The 11,038-nt window shown below is 43.4% G+C and overlaps 2 protein-coding genes across 3 annotated transcripts; one reads left to right on the forward strand and one right to left on the reverse strand.

Moving 5' to 3' along the window:
* The first annotated feature begins 3,831 nt into the window (after positions 1 to 3,831).
* LOC133899135 (uncharacterized) lies at positions 3,832 to 6,148 on the forward strand. 2 transcript variants are annotated; one of them, XM_062340084.1, is made up of 4 exons: positions 3,832 to 4,126; positions 5,341 to 5,493; positions 5,590 to 5,639; positions 5,923 to 6,148. In XM_062340084.1, the coding sequence occupies exons 1-3, from the start codon at positions 3,862 to 3,864 to the stop codon at positions 5,625 to 5,627; spliced, it is 456 nt and encodes a 151-aa protein (XP_062196068.1). In that variant the 5' UTR covers positions 3,832 to 3,861; the 3' UTR covers positions 5,628 to 5,639; positions 5,923 to 6,148. The 2 variants fall into 2 exon arrangements, with proteins under 2 accessions (XP_062196068.1, XP_062196067.1); XM_062340083.1 differs by having other exon boundaries at positions 3,835 to 4,126; positions 5,341 to 5,505.
* A 500-nt stretch (positions 6,149 to 6,648) lies between these two features.
* LOC133899151 (uncharacterized) lies at positions 6,649 to 9,884 on the reverse strand. Its single transcript, XM_062340107.1, has 4 exons — positions 8,994 to 9,884; positions 7,819 to 7,898; positions 7,244 to 7,508; positions 6,649 to 7,148 (listed from the first exon to the last, which is right to left on the reverse strand). Exons 1-4 carry the CDS (start codon positions 9,841 to 9,843, stop codon positions 6,898 to 6,900), a joined length of 1,446 nt encoding a protein of 481 aa, XP_062196091.1. The 5' UTR covers positions 9,844 to 9,884; the 3' UTR covers positions 6,649 to 6,897.
* Positions 9,885 to 11,038: the final 1,154 nt, after the last annotated feature.

An 11,038-nucleotide genomic window follows, 5' to 3' on the forward strand; every position in this document is an offset into this window, starting at 1 on the left:
TATTACTTTGCATCTTCGATATCTTGATTTACCTCCCTGAAGATTGTAACTGCATTTTTTGGTGGTGATGATCCTTTATTCCTCTGATTGCCTACAGAACAAGTGAATTTTTGCCTTAGGAAGAAAACATAAATTGACCTAGGATGTTCGGTTTAAGGAATGGGGTGGAACGTCTGATCCTGATCTTGATTCCAATCCGTTTATTTGGTTTGAGGGAATGAATGAGATGTTTTATCACCACGTCGCTCTTTTCTTTTTTGCAGTATAACCAGATTACCATTATAAGCACATATCTAAGTATAAATATGAGAAATGATGTCATTCCACGAAAGATTGAACCGTTCTATCCTGATGAGGTGATTACTCGAACCAAACAACTCAAATAGGGGATGAGATGATTTCTCAAACCGGCCTACTCATTAGGGTACTGGTAGCAAATGTAGTTTTTTCTATTGAGATATGTGCCGGGCAAAGTTGATTCTACGTTGAAAGTAGATTGTTCGAGGGTGTATTTTGTCCTTTCTAAGGGCTACAAATTAGGATGTCATATTGGATAAATCGCGGACAAATTTGAAAAGGTCCTGTATGGAATGTGGAAAATTCATAAGAAAATAGTCGAAAAGAAACATCACAAGCAAATGATAAAGTCTTGTAGGATTGTACAAGTTACCATGTTGAAATGGGGTCTAAATTCCCAACCTGAAGTGGCTATTCACAGCGTGCCGTGCAATGCCGTTTCTTCACCCAACCTCACTACGAGACATTACAGGGTGTGTTTGGAAGAAGGTGATGAACCCAAAGCTTTCGAAAGATTTGATTCCAATAACCCCATTTCCAAAATATCTAAGTAGACCAAAAAATTGACCCTCACTTCTCATTCCAGAGCAGTGTAGGCAGTATTTTTTATTTTTTTAGAGGCTCATGTTTTTCTTTTTTCTTTTTTCTTTTTTCTTTTAATTTTGCGAGTAATTCGGCGGCTTCGGAATTTTTGGGCTCTTGTTATGGTAGACTCGTGGGCCACCGGACAAAATGTAGCCCAACACACCGGGCGTTTACTGGGCCTCCAAATACGGCCCACCCAAGGCCCAAGCCCACATCCTCGAAGCCAGTCGACCACTCCTAGGGTTTCGCTTCCCCTCCCACCTATAGATACCACCAGCCGCCGCCATTCTCCCACTTCCCACTTTACCCATCGCAACACCGCCGCCGCCGCCGCAGGAGGAGGAGACGCGCCGAGGAGAGCTCCCGAGGAGGTGACCATGAGGGCCAAGGTATCTTCCCCTTCTCCCTTCTCTTGCCATCCTCCGAACCCTCAGACATCTAGCTCGTTCCTTAGGTCCGTGCGGCGTAGCAGCTCCTTGCCATGGGTAGTGCGTTCTTGCTAGGCTCGTTCTCATCCTGGGTCTGTGATTACAAAGAGAGAGGCTCGAGTGGCCTAATTTGGGTGAACCCTTTCCGAGGCGGCGGATCTCGCCGTGCCTGCCCCCTCCTCGTGGTGGGGGGACTAGCGATTCTTGCCAGGCTCGTGTCGTCAGGATGGGATGGGACGGGACGCGAGGTGCTGCCTAGCGCGAGGCTGGCTTTGCCTGATTTTTGAGGGCTGTTTGGTTCGATCGTGCGGGCTTGGTATCTCGTGTTCCATGGTCCTATCCCGTGCCTGTGACGATCGTCCTGACGCTGCGGTGAGGGAAGTAGCGCGCGCGTCCTGGTCGCCGCCTCCTGGGGTTCTTCCCTGCCACGGTGAAGGTTTCTATATCGCATACACTTGATATGAGCCCCGTGGATGATGATCTTCTGCCTCGTGCATTTCAATTAGGAGCTGAATTCTTGTTCTAGAAGCATGTGATTATGACTGACCGTCTCACTTGGTTATTGGGTTATGTTTATAGATTTTGCTTCTTTGTTGATGGATTTGTGTGTTCTAGGCAAAGGAATGGACTTGATAGTGTAGATAAGTACCTGTTTGGTACATTGTTTTGTTGTATGCTTAGTGGTTATTGCGTAATTCTAGGCAATTTGCCAGTGGTATATCAATGTGGTCTTATTATCTATTGACATCAATCTGTCTGATTGTGTAGTCCTTTGTTCCTTGTGTTGTGTCTTAGGTAAACTGGAATTGTGTGTTGAGCACTCGCTACAATACCATTTTAACTTGATTGTGGTTGCGGCGAATGGTTATTTCACTCTGTTACTTTTGTGTCCACCACATTTCTCAGTAACCATTCACACAAGTCCAGGGTGGCTCATCCATGTTTATCTAGCTCCACTGGTTGTTAACTTGTTCCACTTTATTAATTACCTAATTCAACCAGGCTAAAATCGCCAATCATTAGCAATTTAAGTTAGGACCTTCATGATATCTGTAATCCTTTGTTCTTTATGCTGCATACTAGGTAAACTGCTAGTGGGATTGATCCGTAGCTGAACCATCATCTTAACTTGTATGTGGATGTTGTGGTGAAAGATTATTTCACTCTGTTAGTTTGATTCCACCACAATTCATTGTAACCATTCACATAGTCCATAGTAACTGACTGTTACTTCCACAGCTGTTAGCTTGTTCCATTTTATTAGTCACCTAATGCCATCAGGCTTGAGGTAAGGACCTTGTGGATTAGTTTATCTGTTTTCTGCATCTGGATAGTTACTTGACTTTTCCATTTGATTTTTCAAGATATCTTCGCATCTTATTTCTGCTCGTTTTCATTCAACTGATGCTCCTTAAGAAAAGGAATGTTCTTGACCGTAATTTCTTGTTAGGCTAATGCTATCTTAACTGATGTATTCTCATTTGGATTAATCTTCAGTGGAAGAAGAAGCGCATGAGGAGGCTGAAGAGGAAGCGCCGAAAGATGAGGCAGAGATCTAAGTAGGCTGATGGAGATGGATGGTGGTGGTGATGGCATGCTTGTACATGTCTTCGTCTCCAGTGGAGATGTTTACTTGGCACGGCGTCATCATTCATCATCTGTTGAGTGGCTTATCTTGGAAACCTGCACTTGAGTAGGCCTGTTATCGTTATATCGAGAGTTTTGCACTAAGACAAATCAGTCGTCGTGTGGACCTGGTTCTGTTATGGAGCTGTATTTGCTGCTAATATTTCTACTATTAAGTAATTCCTGTGTTTGTGTGCATTGGTATTTGATTTGTGGTCTCTGCTGATTGTGATTGAGCTGAGCATTTGGCGTGTGCTGATTGTGGTCTTTGAGAAGCGGTGACGAGGTGCTGATTTCTTCGATCTTGAGAAAGGTCAAGCACTCTGTTGTACTCGAGTGAGGTTGAAAGTGCTTGAGGACTTGAGGTGCATTCGGTATTGTGGTGTGCCTGAAATTTCTGCGCATTGCAGGTTGCTTGTAATCCCGCTGCATAGCTAGCTTTCCTGCGATGAGGTCGTTTTGTTGGTTCATAATCTGCTTGCGATGCTATTTGCATTGGGAATTAGCCTCGTCTCTTGGATGCAAACGGAAGGAACTAGCTTTTGTCAGCCATTGTGTTGCCAAGATGAAGTCCGAAAGCATTGCCATGCAGGCTACAGCTCTTATTTCTCCTACGCCAAAGATGAATGTTGTGTCCGTTCCGAAGGGAATGAAAAGGATCCATGTGTTTTGTGAATTTCTCTGATCAAGGGAAAACATCAAATTGCTCTTTTTTTAGAGGAATATAAAATAAAAGTATTCGATTCATTTGGTCTGCATTGGATCATATTTTTAGAAAATGGGCCGCCAATGTAGTCTCATTTTCTCTTGCATGCAGGCCCAATAGAGCCCAGAGCCCATCTAGGCCCAGCCCAGCCCACCGCCTCGCTTGTCCAGCCTCCACTCTACTCGAGAGTCGAGCCTCCTCGATGGGATCGCCACTCGAATGGACGGCTCCGATCTCCCCTCCGCCGCTTCTTCCTCCTCCCCGTCACCCTCCGCCGCGGCCGCTAGCGACCGGCCTCCGGAGGCCGCGGGGGACGGCGGCGTGGAGGAGGAGCAGGCTGCGCCCCAGCCGGAGCGGTGCGAGGCTCTGGCCGCGGCCATCGCTGGCGTGCTGGGCGGCGCGCTGCGGGAGCACGAGGCGCGGGCCGCGGCCACCGCGCGGAGCCAGGACGAGGTCGCCGCCGCCATCGACCGCCTAAACGGAGGTGAGTCCCCTTCGCCTTCCGAGCGACACTCCCTTTGCAACTTGCTCGCTGCTGCTGTCATGTGGTGGCCTTATTGTGGCTTAGGGTTTCGCCTGTTTGTTTGCAATGAGGTGAGGCATTACTGATACAGTACTAGTGTTGTGCGTAGGAGCCGTGAGATTTGATCTTGGAGGAAATTCATTTAGACGCATTGATATTTAAAGGAACTGGAAATGACTAACAAGTAACATGTAATTAACGCTTGTTTACATCTCTATTAAGGCTACCCTTTTCATCTTTTTTGTTTTGTGAAAATTCTGAAGTAGCAGATGTTTGCATAGTGCATACATCTCTATTGCCGGTATCGCGCCTCTTTTTTTTTCAGAAGAAGATTTGTAACTGTGGTGGTATATGGGTTGATTCTTCTGTACCATGATTATCTTTTTTTTATGGGCATTAGGGTTCTGAACTTCTGATGCAGGTCATTTTTTCTGAACACTAGATGCTGGATATTGTAGCGTTCATTCAAACTGGAGATCTAATGGGAAATACTTTTTTTCATGTGTGCAGAGTAGGATTTAAATGACATACTAATTGAGTTGTGAGTTCTGTATTTGTTTCTATGTATGTACTTTGGGATTGTAACAGTGCACAAGGTGAAGTCAAAATCTGTAACTCGTTGCCAGGGTATATTAAACTGACTTGAACCATGCTTTGTAAACTAGTTGTCTATGTATAGCCCAGGAGATTTACTGACTGATCTAGGCTGTTCTTAGTTCAGAATGTTTGATGCCCATTTTGTGGATAAGATGTTTCTGATTTGAGTTTAATATGGTCGCTTATATTTAGTCCCAGCTAAATTATGTCATGTCATGAGCTTGAATGAGTTAATGAATCAATGGATGAATTTGTAAATCATAGTAATTTAAATATATAAGGATAAAAATCAACAGATTGAGGAATTCAGGATTGGTCCAGTTTGCATAAGAAATAACAGAGTTCAAGTTAATCTTCAGCTATACTTTTACCTGCCTATTCCTTGAAACTATAATTTTTTCAGTCAAAATCTATAACTCTTATTTACATTTTATGTGTTCGAACCTATATTCCCCCACAATTTTGTTCGAATTTTGGTTCACATCAAATGTGCTCTTGTATATGCAGACAATTTTCTGTTGGACATTATGTATGTGCATTCACTCACTGTATGAAACTAAGCCTGTTGTCTTTTGCAGAACTTGACAAGCTACTAGAGAACACACCCTCACTGGTAATAATGCAACATGCAGCAAGGATTTCCTCTATCCGCAAGAGAATTTCAGCACTGAACATGCTACTGAAGTCCATACAGCGACGCATAGATAACATTGATCGAACTATTTCTACTGGTGCGACAAGTGGTACTGCTCATGATAATAATGAATGGTCTGATTCTTTACATGTGGATAAATCATTATGATTGATGCATTACTTTGTGTTTGCAGATCATTCATCTCCTGTACAGATTCAAAGCCTGAAGTGAAGTTGGATTAAGGTGCACCCCTAGTGTTCACCCTTGTATAATTTTCCATGTATCTGTGGGGGTAGTCATGTGATAAACCTGAACAAACAACATCAAGTATGCTGATGGTTTCAACAATTGATGAGAGATCAAATTAAATCCATTGAGCTGTAGGTTTTCCTGCTTTTGCTATAGTGAGGTGCTAGACATAATTAAATAGTAGCATAATAATCAGATAAGCAAATCCCTTTTTCTTTTTCATAAGTGCAGGCTTGTTTACCTATTTGCATCCTAACACTAGTGTTTTGAATGACAGATTCTAGAAGAGAAGTTTCAGTGGAGGCCATCAAGTGTACACCTTTTTTATTTGGTAGAGTCATCATTGAGTGTATGCTGTGCAGGCCAAAGCGAAATTATACTGGGTTGTGTATAGAAATGAGGTGTAACAATCGCTATTTCTCCCCATATGTGCTATCATTGAAACCCTCCATGTCTTTTTGTCCTCCAATGGGAGCAATTTATTCTGGTGAACCTTTTACCCTCGTTCTTGTTTTTGCAGACAGTGAAGTGCTCTTCAGCTTTTGCTATTTTTGCCCTTGTATTCAGATTTGATGGGAGAATCATATTATCATATTGACGCCTATTGAGCAATTTTGATCTAAGCTCGCTTCTTTTCATGCTTCGCGAAGATGTCAACAACTGGAATTCATAGTGGTATATTTTATCTGACATGTTGGTAGATGCCAGTATGCCCTGCATATTTCCATATCTGAAGGTGCCTTCTGGCCAGGCCTACCTCTAAATTCCAAACCAAATGTCAACATTCATATGCAGCTATTTGTTTACTCGCTGGAGCCAATCAGCACACTTGCATATCTGGCCGGCACTTCTGGAAGTAAACAACTTGGAACTTCCGTTGCTTCCATAATCAACTAGAGAGAAAAATGAGCGTGACTTAGGCCTCTTCTGCCGGTAATGTCGATTGCCAGGTATATGCAATCATGCAGGCATGCAACAGAGCAATGTCAAATCTGTGTGCAACTACAATGGTCAAGTATTACGGCTCGTTTTCGACGAAGAATGTCACAGTGACAGCCACGGACTTTACAAGTTTCTCCAAGAGACCAAGATTACAACAAAAATAATCTAAGCAATGATAAGAACCTCTGATGGAGGTTGTGCTTCAGAGCTGTACATGTGTCGACTATCTAGGATCTTTTTCACTAACTTCACAACATCTCCGTCCATACCCTTGCCGCTGAAATAAACACCTCAGATCGCAATGGTATTGTCACAGACGCATGTAGCCTTCTTTGTGATCTCTGAAGACTTTCAGGTGTCTTTTGTTCTGAGAATTGCTCCTGGTCAGCTCACGGCGAGTTCTCCACGCCGTTACATGTGAATACAATGAAGGAAATAAGAAACAAAGCAACAGAAGCAACAAGATCGCAATGCAAATTAGCATGACATTCATGAAGCCGTCTATGTTTTCAGGGTTCTTCTGCTCGGTCCAAGGAACGCCGCCAACATTCATCCCGAAAACTGGACATATAGTGCAATAAGTTAGGTAACTGAGAGCCCTCAAGCAAGAAATGACTTGAGGAAAGTGCAAATGAGTGAATACCATTAGAACTTACCTCCAATGACAATGGATAGAGGAAGGAATACTATGGAGAGAAATGAAAGATAGTACAGCCTTTTGCTTATCTGCTCCGATTGCCAGCTATCGAGGCTAGCCTGAAGTGTGGTCACTCTATTATTTATGAATCCTAGGTTTTCTTTGAGCCTCCTAAGGCGACCTATCAAATATTCAAGGGCAGCAATGTCTCCACTTGCGAACCAACTCTTGCTCACACATTTTTCCTTCACACGGGGGAATACTTGTTCACCGTGAGATACAACCTACACAAGCAACATAATAGCGTTAAGTCTGTCATTTAGGTTTCATGCAGTAGGTCAAACAAAATGATTTTCCAATACGAGAAGGAAGGTCTTATGAAAGTAATTGCATGAGGTGGCACTGAAGAATAGCTTTCGATGTGCACACAGACACTAAGTCATAAACAACACAACATATAAACCTTCACTTCAAATGGACACTCATTTTCATGCAGAATTACAACTCTGACTAAACTCAAAACAGTAAACAACAACATAGCACTCGATTTCCCTATATATTTCTTCCAGAAATTTGAGAGAGTACAAAAAATACCTGAAGCAGGCGTTGTAAATCAAGGTGCATTTTTGGGAATCTCCTGCCATCCAGCAAAAACTTCCTCATAAAGTGACCACCTGAAAGCAAGATCCAGAGGTCATAAATATAGGCCAAGTTCTTAAAAAAAGTGAGAACGTGAAATCACATTTGTAGAGTACTAGAGTGCAGGTAAATACACTTGCTGTTTGATACCCCCTAGATTTGTATAATGTTAATCATTTACTGAAACACACATGTTGTACTCTAAATGATTAGATCATTATAACTTTCAATGTTATATATAAACTTCAGCAAGAATTTGCTAGTTAATCAACATAAACTCAAATAAGGGCATTTCCATTGACATTAACCCATGGAGAATCTCAAATATCCATGAAAATACTGCCCAATGTTTCTGTGAATTGTCACCAGAAAAAAAATCCTGTTGGACATTGTGATCATGTGAAATGGGTCTAATTTGAGCACTACTACATTTGAATCATGGCACTACACGTATTAGAGTTATCATCAGGATTAGATTCAGAATTTGCATTCCACCAATCATAAGCTTAAGGAACAGTTATTCAGTTTTCTCTTCGATCAAAATTCACATTCAGAAAATTATCGTTCCAATGCAAATCAACAAGTGCAACATATTTCACAACCTCCTTTATCCCTTAAACTCGTACCAACCTCCACAAACTCCCTGACAAATCTCACCATTTTTGAGAAATCCAAACTTCAGCCTCTCAGTCATTGAATCCTAATTAGCATCCCATCAATCATACCCTTTGTGTTCATGCAACAAGATGTCAAGGTTTTCGTCATCACCAACCATAGAGTAGTACTCCTTCCGTTCAAAAATAGTAGACGTATTTCTTTTTCGAAAAGGTAAACTTGATATACTTTGACTAATATTTAATTAAATTATAAATATACCTAGTGTATAAAAATTATACAACTAGGTTCACAATTCAAAATAATTCTATTCTATATATGTTTTGTAGCTATAAATAATATATTTTATGAGAAAATTTTAGTTAAAATCTAATTTTAAAAATCAAACTAAAAAATACGTGTACTATTTCTGAATTGAGGGAGTAGATAGCAAGAGAATACTTTTATCGAGATGTGGAATGAAAGAAGTTTAGGCACGCGATTACCAACCAAGAAAGCAATCTGGGACCGCCTACCTTTGTCTAGCTGCAGCTCGATGCTGTCGAGGTCCATCTCGAGGCGCGTGACAATGTCGTGGACGTGGTCTACGTGCGTGCCGAGGACGTGCACGAGGAGGTTGGACACGGTCCGCGGCACCGGGTTGTCGGTGTGCGCGCCGTTGGCGTGGTTCATCGCGAGCAGGGACTCGAGCAGCCGCTCCTCGATCACGACGCCGCCGTCGACGGCGCGCCCGCCGCCGTGGCCCTCGTCGGAGAGCGACGCGGCGACGCCGAGCGGCACCTCAGAGAGGAGCGATGCCTGCGTGGTCCCGAACGCCAGCCGCGGGACGCCGCCGACGGACACGGTGACGACGGAACTCTCGGTGACCCGCGCGGCGAGGCGGAGCGCGTAGGCGCTCCCGACCGGCCCCGGTGAGCTGACGCGGAGCAGGAGCGCGCCGCCGCCACTGTCTCCGTCCGCGGCGACGGTGGCGCAGTGCGGGCCCGTGGCGACGAACGCGAGGATCTCCTGCAGCGTGAGCGGCGGGCACAGGAGCTCGATCAGCGCCTGCGCGTGGTGGAGCGGCTTGGCGGCAGCCGAGCCCGCGCCCGGCAATGCGCGCGGTAGCTCGACATGGTGCCACGTGAACTCCCCGGGCCGAGCAGTCCCCGAAGACGCCGCGAGGCCCCACGGCGCCTCCGAGAACCCGCCCTCGCCGTCGAACACGTACGAGTGCCGCGGCACCGCGCCGGACGGTAGCTGCTTGCCGACGGCAGCCGACGGCGCAGGGATCGGCGGGCCGCGCCGCGGCCGCAGGTGGTTGGACCCGACCACCTCCACTCGCGGGTAAGGGTCACCGGCCGCGGCCGCCATCGCCATCGGCATTGGCGTCCGCGAACGCAGCGCGAAGGCTTATATTACAATTCGCAGAAATCGCAGGGAACTGGCTGTGAAATCGAGACAAATTACTAGGCCTTTCTGCTAAAAAAGATCTGGGCCGTTCGTTCGTTGGCGGGTGTTGTTAAGGAACGGGGATTATGCTTAACACGGGGAAGAGTTGCCAGTATAATATGATTTTTTTTTGTAAGATTATTTGTTTTTTTAATGTGTTTAATTTATTTTGTGATTAATCTGGGGGTGGGTAATCTTGGCGTGGGTTTGACTAATTTTGACTGAATCACGATGTGCAGGTGTTATTAATTTATTTTATTAGGCATTGCTTTTTTTTCTGAGATGATTATTACTCCAGTTTGGTTCTACGTTTATATTGCTTAAATGCAAGCATGTGAGTCTACCAACCTTTGCTAGTGAAAAAGAAAGAAAGAAAGAATTTTTTAATAGCAAAATATATTTTTTCAATTGGAAGAAACAACCTGTGACTAGGGTTTCAAAAACCGAACTTGGATAAAAAAACCGACAAAAGCCTGTAAAATTCGGACAAATTTTGCCAAAACTTGAATTTCAAAATTGAATTTGACCAAATTCCCCACTAGTTTTAGTTATCGAACCGCAACGAATTGATTGAAATTCGCGAATACGACTGGTATCAATGAATTGGTAAATCCTTCCAATGCTCCCATGTTAAAAAGTCGACATGTTTTGTCACTCAATGAAAGGGTGACAACTTACTATCGCCCGTTAGGTGGTGGGGCCTCTGCACGCAAACGCTCTTATCGTTCGTTGGAATGGTGATATGTCGACGTTGCAGCAACCGTGGTTCTACATTTAATTAATTTCCTATTTAACTGTGGGTCTCACCACCTGTAGTTGGCGACATAAGTCAAGTTTTGTAATTTTCGAAGTAAACACCTATTTTTATTAAATTTGAAAAATAGACATATAAAAATAAAAAATCTTTCTCTTTCAGAGTTTTTTTATTTTTATTTTTCAATATTTGTAAAAGTATATGCCTATTTCAAAATACTACACATCTAGTCTATTATCGTCTATTGGTTAGGCGATATCAAGAAAATTAAAAAACACACACCAAAAATTATGAAAAATTTTATGTTGTAAAAGGATACTATGCTCTTAAAAAAAGTCCAAACAAAAATATGATTTACATATTGCGTACAATAAA

The sequence above is a fragment of the Phragmites australis genome, chromosome 18, assembly GCF_958298935.1.
Source record: "Phragmites australis chromosome 18, lpPhrAust1.1, whole genome shotgun sequence".
Classification (NCBI taxonomy): Eukaryota; Viridiplantae; Streptophyta; class Magnoliopsida; order Poales; family Poaceae; genus Phragmites; species Phragmites australis.